The sequence below is a fragment of the Phaethon aethereus genome (assembly GCF_964289735.1).
Source record: "Phaethon aethereus genome assembly, chromosome: 3".
NCBI lineage: Eukaryota > Metazoa > Chordata > Aves > Phaethontiformes > Phaethontidae > Phaethon > Phaethon aethereus.
Genome location: NC_138576.1, coordinates 34,175,374 through 34,198,177, shown reverse-complemented (window position 1 = coordinate 34,198,177; position 22,804 = coordinate 34,175,374). Strand labels below are relative to the sequence as shown.

General features: G+C 39.2%; 1 protein-coding gene across 1 annotated transcript in view; it reads right to left on the bottom strand.

The window, feature by feature from the left end:
• Nucleotides 1-22,804, bottom strand: part of SMAP1 (small ArfGAP 1) — a gene marked incomplete at both ends in the record, with an annotated part of 99,891 nt that overhangs the window by 63,248 nt on the left and 13,839 nt on the right. Inside the window, 3 exons of the mRNA XM_081997937.1 lie at nucleotides 4,190-4,265; nucleotides 7,489-7,574; nucleotides 8,279-8,412. Of these exons, the coding sequence (XP_081854063.1) occupies nucleotides 4,190-4,265; nucleotides 7,489-7,574; nucleotides 8,279-8,412 (296 nt within the window). The remainder of the gene's footprint in view (nucleotides 1-4,189; nucleotides 4,266-7,488; nucleotides 7,575-8,278; nucleotides 8,413-22,804) is intronic.

The following is a 22,804-nucleotide window of genomic DNA, read 5'->3' as shown; positions in this document are numbered from 1 at the left end:
AAGTGGTTTTACTTGTGTTATTCCTCTTTTTAAAATTAAGCATACATAAAAAGCATTAAAAAAACCCTGAAATCCTGAATGTTTCAAAATTACATCATACCAAAGCAAAACAGAAAAGCAACTGGCCAGACCAAGATGTGGGTTTAAGTAGTCAGTCTTCAGAAGTCTTGACAAACTGAGGCCTCACTACCGTAGCACTATGAACTACTTCCTGAGAAATAAAGTGTTGACCTTTTATACCAGTGTTAATGTTGGCAGAGAATTATGATAGGCACTGGCTTGAGAAATACTACTTCTAATTCTGCCATGGGTCTACACTGCTTAAATGGAATATACTTTGAGAATAACGATACCTTTTCCTAAATATCATGAATACCACATAGTTGTCTTCACAATTTTAGTCATAATATCACAACCCTACAACTGCATCTAAGCATTTACAGATCATTTCAACTATGAAAGTTTTTCAAAGAGCTGACATGCATCTGAAGCTACTTCCATGGGGTACAAAAAAAATCAGTTTGCCTCCCTGGGTGGGCTAAGTTATTCAAAATTCTTTCCTTTACATTGTTCAGAATAAAACTTAAAAGTAAATACTGCTACTTTTACAGCAGCTAAATGGAAACATTTTCAAAAGGTGGCAATATTCCAGTACTCTGGAAATAAAGTATCGCTACAAATGCATTGTTAGACATTTTTCTAGAACTTTTTCTTTTGTCTTACAACATTATGAAGCAGCAAGAGCATAGGTACCTGTTAAAAAATTTCCAATCATTAGAAAAAGGTTTCTGTTCCAAGTAAGATCTAAAAAGGCATAAATATTAAAAAAAAAACTGAAAGGCACACAAAAAACCCTCATCCCCTCATCCACATTAACACACCCCTTAAAATATCAGATTGATTTTAACTGTATTAATAATGAATACATCATTTCTGTTGATATTTTCCCCAGGCTTACTCCCACCCCCAGCTACACTGTTTATTCTGAACTGGAGCTCCTGCTTTTTGTTTCACCTGAAGTACATGTGAAAGTACATCTGTGAAAAGAAGGCACAAGCATACTGTGATCACGTTGACAAACTCCATACCTACATCTCCTAACCTGACCCAGAGCACTGTAGTTTGCCTACCTGGGGCTACCATTCCTGCTACATTCCAGAAGCTTTTTCACAAGGCTAAAGCCTAAGATTATGGTTAAGAATTAGGCCTAACTGAGACCAGAATGTTTCCCAGTACCAAACAAAACCAAACCACAAAATAACCAATAAAAAACCAAACACAACATTGTTAAAGGGTGTCAGCCTCTCAGATCTTTCCATAAATGAGCTACAAGCCTGCACTGAGTCTCAGCAAGAAAGTGAGAGTAACTACTGTTAACCCACTTATAACAGCTGAGTTTTGTCACACTCATTTTGTCCTGAGCAGTGATACAGAACCAGCATTTCACATTTTCTCAATAATAATGGAACAGAAAACTCTGAGATCTATGCATTTTAATAGATTTTAAATATTTTTTTTTAAAGTCAGGCTGCTTTCAGTCAGTATTACATTTTTCTAATGTATATTTGATTTCTACTTAAATGCGTTATTCTATTTAAAATATAACTAGCCAATAAAACTGCAGATGCTTTTTTTTTTGCCCATAGCTTCATCCTGCATTGCTTTTCAGTGAATTGTGAAAAAATAATTTAATTTTTCATATTTGCCTATTTTTAGTCTGCACGTTTGATGGCACTACTGGTCTCTGCGCTAGCCAATTTTGTTACTACAGTGTTTAATAAATGTGTATTGCTATTGTTTAATAAACTTGTATTGCTAAATTTGTTTAATAAACAAATTTAGCAATACAACAGTCCTGTCAGAAAACAAAACATCCCATAATTAACAATTATAAATAAAAATTTTGTAGCAAGAGAAAATATACATGAATCCTGAGCATCACAGAATGAAGAACTGAATCTCAACGTACATACCTGGGCTACAACAGGCAGAATACATTAACACAGGTGTTGTAGTGTTAGACAAACCTGAGAAGCTTATGAATTTGCCAAAATGAAGCTAAGAGAAATATTATACTGCGTGTTTTAAGAGAATCTATTTGAAACAGTTTTTACACTACAGGAAGCTTTTACCACAAGCAACAGTGGATGAAATCTGGGAAAGCCCCTTACATTTTTAAACGCCACCTTAATGAAATTACCTGGTTAAGGAAAGCGACCCTTAGAGCATAGCAAGCCTGTTTCTGCACTGCTGTATTACCTGCTCATACTCACAAGGGATTAATTTTACCAAATGACAACATACATATGCATCTTCAACTTAAAGTGGTCCTAATCCAAGCAGAAACACTGCTATTTCAAAGGTGATAACAAAAACTGAGTGTGCTAAAAAACACTCACATCACCCCAACAATGCTGATTTCGATAAAAAATATGATACAAGGTGCTCTGCAAAAGTAAGTAAGGTAAAGAAATTTTCCAGGAGAAAAGAGCTTGCCTTGACATAGCATAGACACCTCATCTAAACAATTCACAAGATTCTTACTCAGGAAAAGTATCATGCTAGCAAATGCTTTCATGCTACCAACACGCTTGGCAGAGGACTGAAGGCTACAAGCAGGAACCTCCCCCTTCCTCCACGGCCACCCCTCAGTTCCCAGGGAAAGTTAGGACTATAGGTGGTACACTAGTTCAGCTAATTTTGTATCATGTACTTTTAGGATTTTGCCATAACTGTGATTTCAGATTGCTTACCTCAAACCTGATGTTTGGTGGCCTTGAAGAAGTGCACGTTCATATTCACCTGCATAAGTCATCTATTGCTAAAATATTTCATGATCAGATTTTGTCCCTATCTCAGAGAGATTATGCCATTTACATTAATCAATGAAAGAAAAGCCCAAGTAGGAAGAAATAAAATGGTGTTCCCAACTCAGCAGTATCATGTATCATTTCAGCTTGTCTGGATTCTATCCTTGCTGCTATGACAAGTAAGCGATTCATATTAGTCTGCAATACAATAAAGCAAAATCTGATTACTCCTTCAAACATATTAAGGCAGCAGTCAACTACTATATTAGACACCTAGGTTCTCTGTTTAGAAAGGTCCTGGGAGTCTTTTGAACTTTAAGAAGTATAGTTTTAAACAATTCTTCCTATTTTTTACTTTGGAATAAAACTAAAGAAGGGTAACCGACGGTGTAATTCAAACCACAATTGTATTTTACCTCTTAAGTGAAGCAATCTTCCCCCTACTTAAACAATGCTTAATGAAATACACTTCTCTAGTTTCCAGGTTGGTTTGGGGTTTTTTTCCTTCTGAAATTAAACTATCATTCAAAGATCCATTTTCTCACATGGGAAAGGCAGCATAAACTCCCACTCTTCACACCCACCCTTGCACTCATTTTCCTGTCAAAGTTCACTGCCTAGTAAGTTGGAGCAGTAAGTTACCTGTTAGGCCATATATAACAACATAGCTATAGAGGAGAGTGTGTGTTTAGGCATAAATACACCTATATAAATAAAAATACATAAACTGGACTGTATGCCACAAAAATAGCTGTAGCCAAAAAACTGAACAAGGCTGTGAACTTCAGTAAAGGCTGACAGTCTCAAAACTGCTTTGTCAGAAAAGCACTCACCAACTTACTGTAGTGAACATACAGCTACATGATTAAACAGCTGGTCTGCCATACTGCCCGTGTTTGCTATTACAGTGCACCTCACTGCAAGCAACAGTCTAGAATTCAGCCGAGCAATAAGACCCGCAGAAGAGGGGCTCAAAACACCTTAGGATTTCTCATCAAGGTATTACAGAGAATGAGGGAAGACAAAGTCACCAGAAACAGTAATCCTGTCTTAGCCCTGTAACATGGAAAAAAGATACTCAGAAAGAACTCCAAGTATACTGTTGAATAACTACCCATCGCTGAAAGAGAAACACACAATATAGAGAGTCGGAAACAAGCTATTTGTTGCATCATAATGTTTTGCTGTTATAATGTAATAGACAAGGTATATTGAACTTATTGAGCCTAGGAATAGCTTTCAAGAGATACATTTAGCTCTGTATCTAAAAATTTTAGACTGTGAAAGAAATTTGAACATATGTAATGTTTTCTACATTTCTCTTATGTAGCTTTCAAAAAAGAAAAGTGACAGAACTCTTCATGAAACTCTTTACTTACATTGAAGGCATTAACTGCATTTTTATCATAATACTTCTTCTTTTCGTACTTATCCCTGATGAAAAATTCCACAGCTCTAGAAGTAGCTAGTTTAAGGAAAATATGCATTCAGATAAATGGCAAAATGGACCTAAAAAGCTGGTAGGTTATTCAAATTAAAGAATTGCACCAGATTCTTGCTCATTCTCATTTTGTAGTTTTAAAACAACAGAACACACAGCTCTACACAGAACAATTGCTTCTGCAGTGTCCAAAAAGAGTTTCTTTTTGCTACAGAGAATTAAATCAGTTTCATCTCTTAATGAAGCAATATGAGAAAGATATACTAGAAGTAACTCAGTGTTCCACAGTTAGGGCATTTTCTGTATAAACTACAGGGCTATAGTACTGCAAATACTTGAAGAAAGGTACTTGTATACATGAAATAATTAAAGTATGTTTAACTTGGGGAAAAATACTTTCTCTTCAGATAAAAACTGAACTCTATGTATCTGTTCTCCAATTTGCATAAACTATATCACGCAGCAAAAGCCGATCATAAACAGTTCTGAGATCAGGAAACTCTCATGGAGGACTTACTATTACAACAAACATCTCCATGGAAGGGAAAGAAAACTAAAACACTAATGACAAAAAGATACTGAAGCAAAGGTGGAAATAGCAGCAAGCATATTGCTGTAGAATACCAGAACCGACAAATCACTATATCTCAAACACAAAAAGGACAACTAATCGTTTTCCTCAATTATTCCCACACCTTCATAAAGCAGCTCATCCACATCAGCATGAATATTTGAACTTTAATAAAGCTGATTCTCTGGTATCTATAGAATAAATTTTAACCAATTTGTTCAGTAATGTGACCATCCATCCAAAAATCAAAACTGCAACTGTGGAAGCTCAGATTCATTGCATCTTAAACTTCCATAGCAATTTTTCCTCAATCAATGGAAAGATACTTCAGCTCCACATACTGTCTCTTAAGATTAACACTGAGCTCAGAGCACTCAGTTCCTTCATTCTGTGCATCAAACTATATTGTCAACAATCACAAATTGTATGCAAGTGTCACCTGAAGACACTGCTTTGTAAAAGTTGCAAAACACAAAACATTCTTTTCCACCTCTTCTCAAATGCACCTACATTCTAAAGGCCATCTTGAGCACTCTAAACATACATCTATCTTAGTGCTAACATTGCATTATTCTCTATACATACCAAAGGACTGTCATTTTGCCCCAAAAATATCAATTATTATTATCAAATTACAGATGAATGGAAGTTGTGTAACACGTAACTCCCACAACTTTTTAAGTTTAGCTAAGACTAAACAGGATTCCCTCAGAAAGTTTATTTTTAACTTGCAGTACAAATTACTGCATTATATCATCTCAGTGGGGGAGGGGAGACAAAGAAAGGGAATTCAATTTTTTTTCATGCTTTTGGGTTGTAGTTGGATAACTGAATTAAGTAACTAATTTAGAAGTAAACAGAAAATATAAAAAACTTGATTGTTAAAAAATACCTTAGAGCAACCTATCCTTTCTTCAAAGAAAAAAAGTCTTAGTTATTTGCCAAAATTAACATTTTCAGATGGCACATCTGTTTTGTCAAATGTTTTAAGTTTTAGTGGCTCAGATGCTGGTGTTAGATATTTTAGTTCCTTTCCTTAAATATTTCCCTATTTTTAGCAATTTCCAAGAATGCACACTTGCCATTTCAGACAGTTAGAAAATAATTTGAAAATTATTAACACAGAATCATAAGAATTTAAACTTCATAGAGTTTAGTTTTTCAGGATGCTATTACACTGGGGTATTAAGTTGTGTATTTTGAAAAACATCCATTTTATTAAAGTTATCCCACTTTAATATGTGTGAATTTTTGGACCACGTCTAAGTTTTTTTAGATCAATAACCTACTATGTTCTTATTAAAGCAACCTCAACAGATGCCAAACAGTTTTAAGAAGTGAGTAAAATGAAGAGACAAAAAATGATTCAATCTGCTCTTGGAAAAAAAAAAAACCACTTTCAAATAGGAAGCTAAAGCCGACATACAAAACCCGTCAAGATAATCCTAAAAGTTAGCTTCTAGCCACAGCAGTCCTGCTAAGTACAAGGGAAGAATAAAAAAAGTTTCAGTCAAAGTATTTCAGTCTTATGGCCGAAACAAAGTTCTAGAATATTACAGCTGGAATACTACAGTATTATATAGTTCCAGTTACTTTTTTCTTATGCGTATACGTGTTTAATTTAAAAGCTACAGGAATATGAAGAAACATACCTGTTTTGCTCAAGTGCATTTTATAATGAGGAGTCTAACCCTTCCGAAAACAAAAATCTTCTGCACATAACATATTGAGCATAATATCTAATAAAAAGAAGAACCAAAATCACATTTGGGTATAGAAAGAGAAAATTCAGATCCAGTTATGACTAAGTCTGTTTATCAGCCTCCTGTATCGTCATCAGGCTAAGAGAGTTGGGGAAAGATTCAGCTCACTTAACAGTAGGTGTTTAGGTTCTCATTATAGTTAAAAAGTTCCAGTAAGATCAGGTGAAGCAAATCCTACCTGTGGAGTAACAACACTAATTTAGATTTCTATTGGCTACCGATTTAATGCCATCATACATTATCCTAAGGATTCAGTACATTTGAAAAAGGTATTTTTTGAGGAGAGCTATTTATTGGCGGTAGACAATTTTTCTTCCAACCCTCCCCTTCCAGATACATGGTGATAACCGTACACCAACACAAGTGGTGGCCATCAGGGAGGTTTGGTTTATTTAGCTATTCCCATGCTAGTCATCTGTGCTCACACACTTCATAGAATGCATACACTTAAACTCCAAAAGATTACAGAACACTTAATCTAGAGGAAGAAATCCATACTTCACTTGAGTAAGATCCAATGGCTTATTTTACTTTACCATTCACCTCATTATTTCCTGTTCAAATGCTAACTCCAGCTGGCAGTTACTCAAGATAAAGCCAGACTATTCAAGAGCTCTCTACTATCATTCTAACTTTCTACATATAAAGAATTTATGAAGTCACCTCTTCTGAAAGCAAAAATAAATGGGGCTTGCCAAATCTCATTACAAAGTAGGTTTGCTATAACTGCAGTAATTTAAACCTTTTCTGAACCATTCCCAACTTCCACTGTCATTTCTTATAGAACAATATCAAAGAAATAAATAAGGTGAGTTGCCAAATGTAGCAGTTCCTCGAAACAGTCATAACATCTAAATTGCATTAAAAGTCATTTCAATGTGAAAGCTAAAACAAAAAGGATACTGATCTGTTTGAGGTCTTCGGAAGTTCTCTGGTAGATTAGCTTCATAGAGTAGTCTTGCTTTAGTATTTCCCATTTCCTGCATGCACTAAGGAAAAGTGGTAGAAAACGGTTAGTTCATGTCCATTGATATTTTAAATCCTGAAACAGTCACAATGCTATTGGTGTGCTTAAATGACACTGCGGGTTTTTAACTTGGAGGCCTCTCTGCTGCCATACATCTTCGGAGATGCTCCCATGGCACAGGAGGGCTGCCTGCCGAGACTGGTTGGACAAAAGCTAACACCACAGATGCTGTTTATGGTGTAAACTAACCCCTCCAGTGAAAAATAAGCTTTCATCTCTCATGATGGCTCTTCAGACCAGGAGGAAGAGGAGTAAGAAAATTTGCCTGGTGGCAGAAAGATGCTTCAGACTGGAGCATACCTGAAAAAGTCAGTAGTTGGTACACCAAAAGAATGTAATCAAGAATCAGACAGATGTTACTTTATTGCTCCCTACTGAAAAGGAAAAGGGTTAGAACACATTTTCTACAGATACAACAAAGCAGCAGCTTTCAGAGTCCCCGTGACAAGGTACAATACATCTAAAGTGATACAGAAAAGATAGCTAAACCAATTTCTGAAATGAGTTTTCAGAACTTAAACTCATTACAGTAGAAACATAACACATTAAGAACTACTTTGATAAGTAGTAAAACATTTAAGTTGGTGCACCATGATAAACTCAAATGCTTTCAAAAGGATTCCTGGCATTCCCTACAAATCAAAACCATATTTTAGGATATTTTACCTGTATTTGCTCTGGCGTCCATTGGTCCAGGTTGACAGACTTGACCCTTGATATATGGACCCCAAGGTTTCGATGGATTCCAGCACATCTGATGCAAATAAAAACACCTGTGTTCCAAGACGCCCATCTTGGACCTAAGGTGAATGGGGAAATAAATTAGTTCTTTTCAAAATTCCATATACTGTGAAGATTTTCTTTGGAATAATTCTCTACTGACAACAGGAATAAACAAGTCTGAATAAAGGCTCACAGCTGTTTCTCTATGATACGTAGTTGCTTCTAACAATCTCCATTGTTAGCAATTTTATTTACAGCTTTCTACTACTAAGTGATGTCACATAATATTTGAGTTAGCCAGATGAAGCTAGGAAGTCATATGTTGTGTTCACAGCTCTCCCCTCCCCCCACCACAAAACCCCAAAAAAACCCTCAAACATACTTTAGAAAGTTGGCTTACTAGTAACAACAAGATTTTGCTTACATCTTGAGTAATCCTTACGGCTATGCATCAGCTGCAAGCATCAGCAGAAATCAGTAGAAGTTGCCCCTTTTTCTCCACTTAAAAGCTTCCTAAGACTGTAATGCATCTGTACCAAAGTTGAAATTAAATGTAGGGCAATCTTATACTAATGCAACAAATCCTTTAATACTTCATACAGCACAAACTTTACAACAGCAGCATGCAAGCTCTTAGGGCTTGATTACACAGAGATTTGCAAAACCAGCTGATGAGAACATCCATGACTAAGAATGACGGAAAACATTCAGTACCCTTGATTCATAAACTATAGTATGAGTTGCCATTCACAGCCCAATGAATTTTCTCACAGAACTGGAATGATTTATGAACCTTACCATTGTTTCTCTGCTGTGTTGTGGCATGTCGAGACAGATATAAAGTACACTGGCCTGAACTCCCACAGTAACACTTGGGATGTTTGCCTTGAAGTTACTACACAGTCTCAAATTAAACACTTTTACTTATATTGTTTTATTCCAGCTCTGCACAGCACCACTGTTAAAGGCACTGCTTTAAAGTCCATCTAATACTGAGCTCTGAGGAGTATAGAGATGAAATAATTAACCACCAAAAGCAAGAAAGGGCATTGAAGAGTTGGAAAACATTTCCAGCAGTTATTTTCTGCCTTTCTACAACAGAAGTGCGTTTAGACCACTCATGCAACTGCAGCAGTTCGCATTTCAGTATCAATATACTGTATGAAAACTTCACTAGGGCCTAGAAAAGAATTTTATGCCTCCCTCTCCTGATCTTTAGCTTTATTGTTTTGGGTTGACCCCAGCCAAACACCCACAGAGCTACTCACTCACTGTCCTCTCCTGCAGGACAGGGAGAAAACAGAAGGAAGGTGAGAAGACTTACAGACTGAGATAACAGTTTTAGAAGTGAAGCAAAAACTGAAGGGAGGCGGGGAAGGAAGGGAGGATTTCTTTACTACTTCCCAGCAGCAGGCAGGTGTCCAGCCACTTCCAAGAAAGCTGGACCTCAGCACACACAACACTTGCTTTGGAAAATACCATAACCAAGAATGTCCCTTCTTCCTCCTTCTTTCCTTGAGCATTTATTAGTGAGTACAGGACATGGTTTAGGGGACATGGTGGTGTTGGGATAACGGTTGGATTTGATGATCTTGAAGGTCCTTTCCAACCTGAATGATTCTGTGATAATCTGTGATATGGTATGTAATTATAGAATTGTTTAGGTTGGAAAAGACCTTTAAGATCATCAAGTCCAAAAGAATGGTCAACTAGAGTCAGCAGCTGTCCCAGCTGTGTCTCCTCCCAATTTCTTGCCCACCTATCCCTAGCCTACTCATTCGCAAGGGGCAGAACAGAAAAAAAAGAAAAGCCCTGAGAGCAGGCAAGCACTGCTCAGCAATAGCCAAAACAAGGAAGCAGGATAAATCCTTTCAGTTAGACTCCACCCAAAAATCCCAAGACACATTCACAGATCCCCAGTTCTGTTGCAAGAAGCCTTCCTCTTACTAGTGGAAATACTGGCTATATTTTGGTTAGCCACCTTGCTTTTAATTTGCCTTGTTCAAGACCTCAAAAAGCCAGACCACCTGATGCCCACTGCTTGACTTTTAAGACCAAAATGATTAAGATGACTGGCAGTTTTTGAAGTAAGTGCTACCACCAAAAAATCAGGTTTCAGGGCTCAAGAGATCTAACAGTTACTCACTGAAACTAACACATCATTTCACACACAGCACTTCTATGTTAAAACTACTACTTGTCAGGTAAGAATGAACAGTCAAGCTGTTTACAATGTGTGTCTAAAGTACCTCAGCTTATGCAATTCCTTAATGTAGCCATAATGGTTTAGAAACAAAAAGGTAAAGCAACATCTTGTGTGCCCAACAGCTTGTCCAGCTTCTGCCCAAAATTATAACCCAGGGATGTGCCTTCTAAAGAGGGAAGCCAGCTTTGATCAGGTTACCACAGGGACAAGAGGTGTTTATCCACAGTGTCTATATGTTGTCCAGATTTTTATCCTATTGGGTGTTTATATAGCCACTATAAACTTACCACAACAGGGTTTGTACAACTACGCATCACAGGAGTTCCCTATTCTTCAGGTTCTTCCTCAGCTACAATATCCCAGACAGGCAAGCTCTACATTAATGAGACAAGACTGGGATGAGGACTTGACATGACTGAAGTCTATATTAATAAACGAAGAGGGAGATCATTAACTTTGTAGTTTAATATTTTAACTTAAAATTTTGTTAACAAAGAGATAACATAACTTATGAAGTAGCTGGTTTTCTCCTGAAAAAGAACAGTTTTGTGTTTTCACAGAAGCTCAGATTTCATTAATTTGTACCTATTTCTGAAATAACTTAGGGAAATCAAATATATTTAAGCAATAAAGTAACAAATTATGCAGTGGAATAACAAGCAAACCTGAGGCCAAACAAGTTCTGAGATTACACGTGAACATTTTTTTCTGGCTAATGAAAATATGCGATATTAAACACTTCAAATTAAAAATGTTTTAATTAACACAAATCAATTCCATCCACAATCAAGCAATACACGAAGTTAGAAAATAATGTTTTCTGTGTGGGCATCAAACCAGCTGTGCTTGACTTAGCCAAACAGTCAACTAAAGCTTAGTCTGCAAACCTTCCTGTGCAAGAAGTGTTTAACAGTAGTTTGGGCAGATTCAATAATCAATTTACAGTTATCTCAATTTTGTATGAAGTCAGAATCCTTATTTATTTACACAGGAGATACTTTGCACTTAATAGAAATATTCACAGGCTTCTTCTCACTGGGTCCTTAAAGATACATTTATTTTTCTTCAGCAAAATTTACAAAAGTAATCTAATTTATCTGCTCTGTATTTTGCTAGCCAATTAAGAAAACAGACATTTGGCTTCAGAAATGATGACTGGATGTTAAGAATCTTGATGACTGCTATTTTATCCTATTTAAAACGCCTTCACATATCAGCAGTAATGCTATCTTACCTATCAAGAACTGCATTACATAGTGCAACTCCAGACAATATTAACAAGAAACACTGTTTGATATAAGTTAACACAACTGCAATTTTATTCTTTTGAAAGCCATCTGAATGCAAGCTTTTTACTAAAGGAGTTGAGCTGCACTTCAGCAGCTTGATGCACCACTATCAATGCACCACTCCAATATAAAAATACACTTTAAGTAACTTCTTCAGTCATTTAAGATACGGATAACTTAACTGCTTAAAAATATTTTCAGCCTCTTTCAACTTTTGCTAAAGTTAATTTAAGGAAAGGCATCATAGAACTTGTGCCATCCTGAAAATAACCAATGTTTATACTAGACTATAAACCACTATACTATGAAGCCCCTGAAACACTGCCTGGGTGACCCAAGGAAAAAACTTCAGCAATCCTAACACAGACTGCTGCTTCCAAGATAAGAACCTAATTTTTTTTTTCTTTTTCAATCTATACTGTGTCTACTGATTAAACTTAAATTTCCTTTTCAGTTCTTAATAGGTAGTTAGGTAAGGTCAGCTGTGAAGTTGTGTGCTATTTTCCAGAGAAATTAGCAAGACAAGATTTTGAATGCATCAGGTCTTGTGAGCACCTGACAACATTCCTGAGGATGGTCTGACATTAACAATATAAGTAACTCTCAGAATAATTAATGCTGAATAAAAACCCCCAAGGCTTATTGGGCATATTTAGTCTTACCGGCAACTGTAATTCAGTTACCTTCATAAAAAGCAGTGATTAAGTTTTGATTTGAAATTTAAACACAGAACAAGTGAAAACTTCTTGTAAGAGCTAAATGGAAAGATGGATTTGAGCTGTCATATGGCTTCACACATATTAATTTAGAGTCTTGGCTATTACATGTTAAATGGAGAATACCAAGCAACGTTCCTTGCTGTACCGGCACTGGCTGGGATGGAGTTAACTTGCTTTATAGCAGCCAGTATGGAGCTGTGCTTTGGATGTGTGACTAAAACAGTGCTGGTAAAACTAATGCTTTGGCCATGGCTGGACAGTGCTTGCACAGCGTCAAGCCTTTCTTTCCCACTCCCACCCAGTAGGCAGGGGGGTGGGCAAGAGGCCAGGAGGGGACACAGTCAGGGACAGCAGGGTAACGGTTTGAAACTAAAAGAGGACAGATGTAGGCTACACAGAAGGAAGAAATTTGTCCCAAGGAGGGTGGTGAAACACTGGCACAGGTTGCCCAGAGAGGTGGTAGTTGCCCCATCCCTGGAAACATTCCAGGTCAGGTTGGAGGGGGCTCTGAGCAACCTGGTCTAGTTGAAGATGTCCCTGCTCATTGTGGGGGGAGGGGGGGGGACTAGATGACCTTTAAAAGCTCCCTTCCAACCCATAGAATTCCGCGATTCTATTACTGAGTGCACCTTCAGCAAGTTTGCCCATAGCGGCAAGCTGTGTGGTACAGTCAACAATGCTAGTGGGTAGGGATGCCATCCAGAGAGATCTTGACAGGCTTGGGAGGTGGGCCCATGCAAACCTCATGAAGTTCAATAGAGCCAAGTGCAAGGTCCTGTACATGCGTTGGGAAAATCCTAAGCACACATACAGGCTAGACAGAAAACGGATTGAGAACAGCCTTGAGGAGAAAGACTTGTGGATGTTGGCTGATGAGAAGCTCAGTGTAGCCTGAGAGAGTTGGGGTTGTTCAGCCTGGAGAAGAGAAGATTCCAGGGAGACCTTACAGCAACCTTCCAATACCTGAAGGGGGCCTACAAGAAAGCTGGAGAGGGTCTTTTTAAAAGGGCATGTAGTAATAGGACAAAGGGTAATGGCTTTAAGCTGAAAGAGGGTAAATTTAGATTAAATATAAGGAAGAAATTCTTCACAATGAGGGTGGTGAGACACTGGAACAGGTTTGCCCAAAGAAGCTGTGGATGCCTCATCCCTGGAAGTGTTCAAGGCCAGGCTGGATGGGGCTTTGAGCAACTTGGTCTAGTGGAAGTTGTCCATGGCAGGGAAGTTGGAACCAGATGATCTTTAATGTCCCTTCCAACCCAAACCATTTTATGATTTTATAGAACATTTAAGAAGTCCTTTATTAGAGACCATCGAGACTCTAAGAATGAAAGAAATACGCAGTCACCCACATTTCCTGGCACATCTTTAAGTTTTTAGAATTGCTAGATAACTTGTGAATTTAACAAGCCACCTGAAGAGAGTTTTTTCCAGTTACAATAGACTTCCATGGCAGTATAGTTATTGCACATAAAAAACAATCTCCCTACTTGCAGAAATATCTACCACCACTGAAAAACTAAGAACATTTTAAAAACTGATTTCAGCTGTTTAAAACTTAAGCAATAAAGAGCTTGAAAGCAATGTATATAAACACAGGTCTTTACATAAGTTGATTTTAAGCCAATTTCAAGCTGAAAAAGTTATCTTCACACGACATTCTTTTATTTTAAAATGCCCTTTGAAATGTGAATGTTGGGAAAAAGGCATCATTTTTACATATTCTCTGGTGAGGAAAAAGCTTTTCTCCTAACATATTTCAAAAATGTTCCCACTTTTCCCTCTTGAGAATATCATTTTTGATGAGATCTTTCTCCTCCACATTATTTAAACTGGACTAGTAACTTGTACACACTTAATGTGTATGCATATGCTTCCATATACCCCTTTCTTCCCCATCCCCCTAACTCATTCAGTTAGGATCGTATGTTCTACCCCATTATATTAGAAAGCTGATTGAAGAAGCTGCAACAAACATTCACAGCATTGCTGATACACCCTAATGTAATTATAGCTGATACAACCAACTTTTTGTGGGTACAGCTGATACAGATCTTCAGGCAAGAATAATGACATGAATGGTCATGCTGAAGCCGGTATCATGCATTTCCAAAGGAAACACAAGACAAAGCACATTAGTTTTCAGAAGTCCAAGGTTTAAGTTTTATTCCAAACTGCTTGAGTTTTACTTTGTATCAGCAGATGCATAGTACTGTACCAAGTACAAAACAAGGCTTACATGATACTGCTCATTTAAAATGCTGAGGCAAAAGTACTTTTATCTGCATTACAAAAACCATGGAAACCTCATATACTAACTCTATATGAATCCAAGCAGTCAATACAGTGCGAAACACTGCTTTAGCTTTCCGTTTGATTAATTTGTATAAAAATCCTTTAACTGTCAACACTCCATCCTCTACTCAGCTTCCACCTGCAGTAAGAATTAGTGAGAAAGGTTATATACTACCAGACAAGACTGGGTAGGAGTAGGAGCACCTGTCATACAAACAAGTTTAGAAAATGGCAGTGGAGCCCAGAACAAAGTAAAGAGGCAAAAGGAGACAAAAGTATTGGGATATGACAGAACTGGGAGATGCCCACAAAGGAGCAAGTATAAGATTATTGCAGATATGACTACAATGTAGGAGAATGATGATGGTTGCTTCCCTTACCACAATAATTCAGAGTTTCCTTCTCTCCATCAGTCCACTACCATCTGTTCAGCTTACTGTAACTGCAGGTTAATACTGAAACACTTTTGCTGCAACACAGGTTCTGCCCACTCTTACGAAACATCTCAACTTACAAGAGCAGAGAGACGTAAGAATTGAGGTAGAAAGAGCACACACACAGCCTTTCAATTTTATATTTACTGTCAAAGGGAAGGGGGCTGTTTTACATCTCAAACTACTCTAAACCCTGAACACTATGCGCATAAAATCAGTTAGCCAGGAGACCATAAGTTTGAGACAAAGTTTTAAGTGAAGAAAGTCTGTCAAGACTAAGTTTAAATAAGGTTTGTATTACAAAGGCACATAAAAACAAAGCTAGGTTTCACTCTATATTCTTGCAGTTACCAATGAGCAATTCTACAAGGAAGGAAGCCAAGCATTACATATAACAGAGCACTAACTGCTTTGCATCTCAATATAGTCTGTAGCAAACTTATCTTGGGCCAACATCTTCAAAGACTTGTGACAGACTACAATTCTTCCTTTCACTCAGCTGCCCCCTGCCTGTCCTTTGACCATAAAGCACAGTGAAGTTACTTAAATTCTCTTCTGTTTCTCCAAATTCTGCTGGTGGTTGACAGACTTTATTTGTCAAATAACTAGCTCCATCTTGTGGAATAGAAAATTAACCGCAAGAAAATCTACCCATCTCTTCCGACTCATCCTGAATCATTGCTAGCCAGTTCCTAAAAACTATCACTTTTTGGCCAAAGACTTACCAAAAAGCCTCAGTGATTACATCAGTACAAGCATGCCCATGCAGTGCTCATTCTCTCTTCATTACTTCCCCACGCAGTTCATACTGCACAAGTGTTCTGCTACTTGAGATTTCAACCAGGTTATAAATGAGTGTTACATCCGTAACACCTCCAAGTTATGATACAGATAAAGTTCATGAACAGAAGACAAACACTTATGTATCAGATGCAGAGAAAAGAAGGAAAACAAGTAAGCAGCAGTTGTAATACTAAAATGCTCAAACACAATACAATTACTATAATCAGTTTTCAGTCTAATCCTGCTGCTTCAAAGACCACCTCTTATTAACTTCATTAGTTCTCCCCTCAAAAGGTAGAATCACATCCATCGTTCCCAATCATCTTTCATTCACAAACTCTTAGCAGGTAGGTGGGGAGAGGAAAAAAATCCAACAAGAAAACACACACCCCACAACACAAAAAGCTTAATTGCAATGTTAATCGTGTCCACAGAATCAGACTTCGTGAATTAAAGGATAAATCTTCTTAGAAAGAATACGGTATCTTTCAGGTATTGCATAAAGATCTTGAAGCAAAGGAAACTGTGCAAGAAACACAGTACAAGAATATTTATTCTCAAATAAAATGTTCTTCAAGGTCACTGAATCTTTAGTCTTTTTGAGACTACTGATATGGGACTATTTACCCATCACTTGATCCACTGAATTAGTTTCTGATTAAGCAGAACAAGTAGCCTGAAGCACATTCTTGTGTCACATGTATTCCCCCACATTAAGCTCGATTTCTTTTCCTCTACAGTAGAGGAGGCTTCCTTGCTTTACCTCCATACCCAAAGACTAGGAAAATCATGCAAGTGCAGTCTTCATGTGTTCTTCAGATGTCAAAGTCTAAGTATGCAGCAAAACAGTTTTATATAAACAAAGGCAACAAAAGGCCATAGCTTAAACGTAACTCTAGTCTTCAGAAGTCTTATAGCTGGCTTAATAAACCTGTGTTTTGACAGTCAAGGCCAAAAATTGAGAACTTAAAATTTGCCACATTAAAAAAATCCTGGGGGAAGTTCAAACAAGAGGGGCTGATTCAGTAGTTTTAGATAAAATCAAACTCAACCACATAAAGTTACGCTGAAGGCAGACAATTCAAGCAACTAAACACACAGTTCCAGAGCTCAGCTTGATAACAGCTATTTTTGTGGTTCAGTATGTGTTGCAAGAATAGTGGGAAGACAAGCCTTAGAAGCATCACTTGGCTACTTTTAGACAGTGTCTGGTAAGTGGTAGAGTTTCAGCAACAGAATTCCTCCAAGTTTGTCTTTTCTATCGGGATAACCATTTTTCATTAAAGTCACCAACAAATCCATTAAGCTCAGTCCTATTCATAACTCCAAAGAGGCTGTGTAGAAATATTCTGAAACTCTTGCCCTGCACAACCTCTCACACCTCTAGAAACCAGAAAAAAATAAGTATCAACCAGTTTCAATTATTCCTTCAGCTCACTGATCCATTTGCTTGAATAGCATCAATAATTGTTAAAAATGTTTCAAAGAAATTAAGACATCATCCCTATTTCAAGAGCTGTATAACGCCTTAACTAGAAAGGAAATATTGTGACATGAATGTTCTTTCAGTTCTGTGTTTAAGACACAAAATTAAGTGGCTGGCTTGATAACGACTTTAATTATGGAATATATTCAAGTCATACAACATTTCAAACATCAATAGCCTTATGCAGGAAACTAAGTTAGGAACCTGAAAAAAAATGCAGTTTGTAAGTCAGAGGAATGGTTAGTTACAGTTCTTGGAGATACACAGGTAACGTCAGTTTATTCTTGAGATGAACAGACTTTCTTGTCTAATAGCCATTTGACACAATCAATATTGTAAAGTGACAAAGTGAAAGAATTGAAGTTTTTTGGCCTTATTAACAAACAGCCAGTTACTAAAAAAAAAACCTAAGCTTTGACTGAATAAGATTGTAAGAAGGTAAGTTTGTTTTTCCCAAAATAAAAAAATCATTTTACCAAACATTAGGTGATGATGATACAATGGAAATGCTAAGTTGTTAAAAAAAATAAAATACAATATTTAGAGTTCACTGTGAATTTATATCTATATACATATTTGATCACTCTTCGCATAAAGTAATATTAAGAGAAAAAGGAAATCAAGAAGGGCTTTTGGGGATTTGTCCCCCAGAGCGTTACCAAGGCCTCCTAGTCATCTTATTTCTAAGATGACACGATTTAAATAGAGCACCTTCCTCCTCAGAACACTTACTTTAATGTAAGTAACAGTTTAACTTTGTGTTTTGTACTGAAACTTCCTTTAAAACAATTTTCCAATTTTGTATTCCTGACTTGGAAGTATTTCGTGCCACAGATTTCCCCAACCATTCTAACACTGCCCAGGCAAGCAGGATTATAACCAGCTACAGAACTGTCCAAGCGCTGGCCACACTCATGCTTGGTTACCCAGAGCGCATGTATACATGTATGGAGAGCATATGCAGAGTATATATAGAACATTGCCACAGTGCTCCTACCAGCCTTGTGGGATAGCAGCCCGCTACAGCACACCCTTTGGAAAGTAAAGTCACTGCCCTGAGAATCAGAACTGTCAGAGGTGCCAACCCTGGCACATTCAATAAGCTAACCACTTCAGAAATCAAATTTAAATCTGGCTAAGGAGTAGTGCTCTAATTTTATCCTGCCTGTTCATTCGTAAAGAGAAAGACTGCTTGTGTCAGAGTTCAAGCCACAAGAATAAGGTGTGCAAGCTGTCATTTTCTGTTAGCAGCATTTGGTACTTTCTAAAAAAGACAAGATTACATAGCACATTACAGTATTAGTGGGAAGCTTCTGGAGCTGGTCTTGACTGCAATTTTTTCCCTTGTCAGCAAGGAACTGTTAAAGAGTCTTACTGTTTTAAGTGCATAATTTATATTGCTTTTATATGCAGAAATAAAAGACAATTTGGGGAACAGTGAGATCTTATAAAATGTTTCCATAAATTGATAGCTAAGCATTAAGTAAAAGCATCACTGATCAGAAAAAAGTGTAAATCTGTGCTACTCTCTTGCGTTGTAGCAAGAGGCCCCCTGTGTAGCCAGGCACAGGATAAAGGTTATACAAGCATCTGCTGCAAAAAAATCTTTAGCCAGCAATTGAAGTTCTTCCTTTAACAATAACAAAAAGCTCAGAAATAAGCTTTGTTTGCAAGATGGGTTTATAATATAGCCTGTTTGCCATCAATAAGAACAAAAGGTTACCTTTATGTACCAGACTATGTATCTAGTAATTGCATTTATCAGCTTCCCTTTACCATTTTTACTCAAAATACAACTGAAGAAAAGATTGCTTAAGTAAATACACCCCAAACTATGCAACCTCTGTGCAGCTCTCTGACTCTGGAGATGCTCTCCCTTGTACAGTCTGTATTACAAAGCAGGTAAATGCACCTCCACAACCTCTTCTACATGCGCTTATGTTTGAAAAAGATGCAGAAAGAAACTGGAGATCCAAGTCTGTAGACAAGAAGCAGAATGACAAATTTCAGGCCTGTAGAAATTTCAGGCCTTACTGAAACCACCTGTAAAGACTGGCCAGATAGTTTCTTGTACCAATCTTCTCTGCTACACTAGTTTGTGCTGGGATGGAGTTTATTTTCTTCATAGCAGCCCATAACACACTGTGTTTTGGATCTGTGACAAAAACCATGCTGACAGCTCACCAATGATTTTAGCTACTGCTGAGCAGTGATTGCTTCTCAGACTGCCCTGCCAACAAGTAGGCTGGGAGGGGACACAGCTGGGACAGCTGACCCCAACTGACCAAAGGGACAACCCATACCACATGATGTTGTGCTCAGCAATAGAAATTGGATGAAGAAAGAAGGGAATGAACATTCTGGGAGGTTCCTGGCGTATGTGGAGGATAACTTCCTGACACAGCTGGTGAGTGAGCCCACCAGGGGAGATGCCTTGGTGGACCTGCTGTTTACAAACAGAGAAGGACTGGTGAGAGATGTGGTGGTCGGAGGCCGTCTGGCTTAGCGACCACAACATGATAGAATTCTCGGTTGTGAGTGAAGTAAGGAGAGGGGTCAGCAAAACTGCTACCATGTACTTCCGGAGGGCAGACTTTGGCCTGTTCAGGTCACTGGTTGAGAGAGTCCCTTGGGAGACAGTCCTGAAGGACAAAGGGGTCCAGGAAGGCTCGACAGCCTTTAAGACGGAAATCTTAAAGGCGCAGGAGCAGGCAGTCCCCATGTGCCATAAGAAGAGCTGGCGGGGAAGGCGACTGGCCTGGCTGAACAGGGAGATTTTGCTGGGACTCAGGGAAAAGAGGAGAGTTTATCTTCTCTGAAAGAAGAGGCAGGCAACTCATGAAGAGTACAAGGATCTCGTCAGATCAAGCAGAGACAAAATTAGAAAGGCAAAAGCCCAGCTAGAGCTCAGTCTAGCCACAGTTGTAAAAGATAATATATTTGTAAAACTTTTTTTGTTAACAACAAAAAGAGAGGCAAGGAGAATCTCCATCCCCTGCTGGATATGGCGGGGAACATTGTCTCCAAGGATGAGGACAAGGCTGAGGTGCTTAATGCCTTCTTTGCCTCAGTCTTTAATAGCCAGTCCAGGTATCCGCAGGATATTCAGCCCCCTGAGCTGGAAGTTGGGGATGGAGAGCACAATAATCCACCCATAATCCAGGAGGAAGCAGTTAAGGACCTGCTATGCCACCTGGACACCCACAAGTCTATGGGACCTGATGGGATCCACCTGAGAGTACTGAGGGAGCTGGCAGAGGAGCTTGCCAAGCCACTCTCCATCATTTATCAGCAGTCCTGGTTAACAGGGGAGGTCCCAGAAGAATGGAGGCTTGCCAATGTGATGCCCATCTACAAGAAAGGCCGGAAGGAGGATCCTGGGAACTACAGACCTGTCAGCCTGACCTCTGTACCAGGGAAGATCATGGAGCGGTTGGTCTTGAGAGTGCTCACAGGGCATCTGCAGGACAACCAAGGGATCAGGCTCAGCCAGTATGGGTTCATGAAAGGCAGGTCCTGCTTGACCAACCTGATCTCCTTCCATGACCAGGTGACCCGCCTAGTGGATGAGGGAAAGGCTGTGGACATTGTCTACCTGGACTTCAGTAAAACCTTTGACAGCGTCTCTCACAGCATTCTCCTGGAGAAACTGGCGGCTCGTGGCTTAGACAGGTTTACTCTTCGCTGGGTGATGAACTGGCTGGATGGCCGAGCCCAGAGAGTTGTGGTGAACAGCATTAAATCCGGCTGGCGGCCGGTCACAAGCGGTGTTCCCCAGGGCTCGGTTCTGGGGCCGGTCTTGTTCAATATCTTCATTGATGATCTGGATGAGGGAATCGAGTGCTCCCTCAGTAAGTTTGCAGATGACACCAAGTTGGGTGGGAGTGTTGATCTACTGGAGGGTAGGAGGGCTCTGCAGAGGGATCTGGACAGGCTGGATCGATGGGCAGAGGTCAGCTGTATGAGGTTTAATAAGGTCAAGTGCAGGGTCCTGCACTTGGGTCACAACAACCCCATGCAATGCTACAGGCTTGGGGAGGAGTGGCTGGAGAGCTGCCTGGCGGAAAGAGACCTGGGGGTTCTGGTTGACAGCCAGCTGAACATGAGCCGGCAGTGTGCCCAGGTGGCCAAGAAGGCCAACAGCGTCCTGGCCTGTATCAGAAATAGTGTGGCCAGCAGGAGGAGGGAAGTGATCGTGCCCCTGTACTTGGCACTGGTGAGGTCGCAGCTTGAATACTGTGTTCAGTTTTGGGCCCCTCACTACAAGAAGGATGCTGAAGTGCTGGAGCGTGTCCAGAGAAGGGCAGCGAAGCTGGTGAGGGGTCTGGAGCACAAGTCTTATGAGGAGCGGCTAAGGGAACTGAGGTTGTTTAGTCTGGAGAACAGGAGGCTGAGGGGAGACCTTATCGCTCTCTACAACTACCTGAAAGGGGGTTGTGGCAACGAGGGCGCTGGTCTCTTCTCCCAAGTAACCAGCGATAGGACAAGAGGAAATGGCCTCAAGTTGTGCCAGGGGCGGTTTAGATTGGATATTAGGAATAATTTCTTCACTGAGAGGGTGGTCAGGCATTGGAACAGGCTGCCCAGGGAGGTGGTGGAGTCGCCATCCCTGGAAGTGTTCAAAAAACATGTGGATGTGGCGCTTCAAGACATGGTTTAGGGAACACGGTGGCGCTAGATTAATGGTTGGATTTGATGATCTTGAAAGTCCTTTCCAACCTAGTGATTCTGTGATTCAGAGCTGGGGAAGACAAATGCCCAAGTAACCGTTATGTGTGATGGAGCCCTGCTTTCCTGGAGATGGCTGAACACCTGCCTGCCAATGGTGTGGTGAATAAATCTCTTGCTTTGCTTGCGTGCATGTCTTTTGCTTTCCCTATTAACCTGTCTTTACCTAAACCCATGAGTTTTCTCACTCTTGCCTTCTGATTCTCTCCCCCATCCCACTGGCAAGGAGGACAAGCAAGCAGCTGCTTACCAGGATTAACCCACAACCCCTGTGTTCACCAGAGCCCTATTCACCTACTTTCCTCCCCTAAACACTGTCTTCCCCTCACTTCCTCTGTGGCTTAAATAGACCAGACTAAGTAATTTTTATGTTGCACTATTCACCCTTCTCACCTACAGAGAGCCTACCTGCCCACCCCCAAACGTTAATATATTGCAGTTCTAGAGCACAGGAATGGCCTACATGTAAAAGCAACTGCATTCTTGGATGGATGGATCCCTGAGTTTTGCTGTAACAATATTATTAACC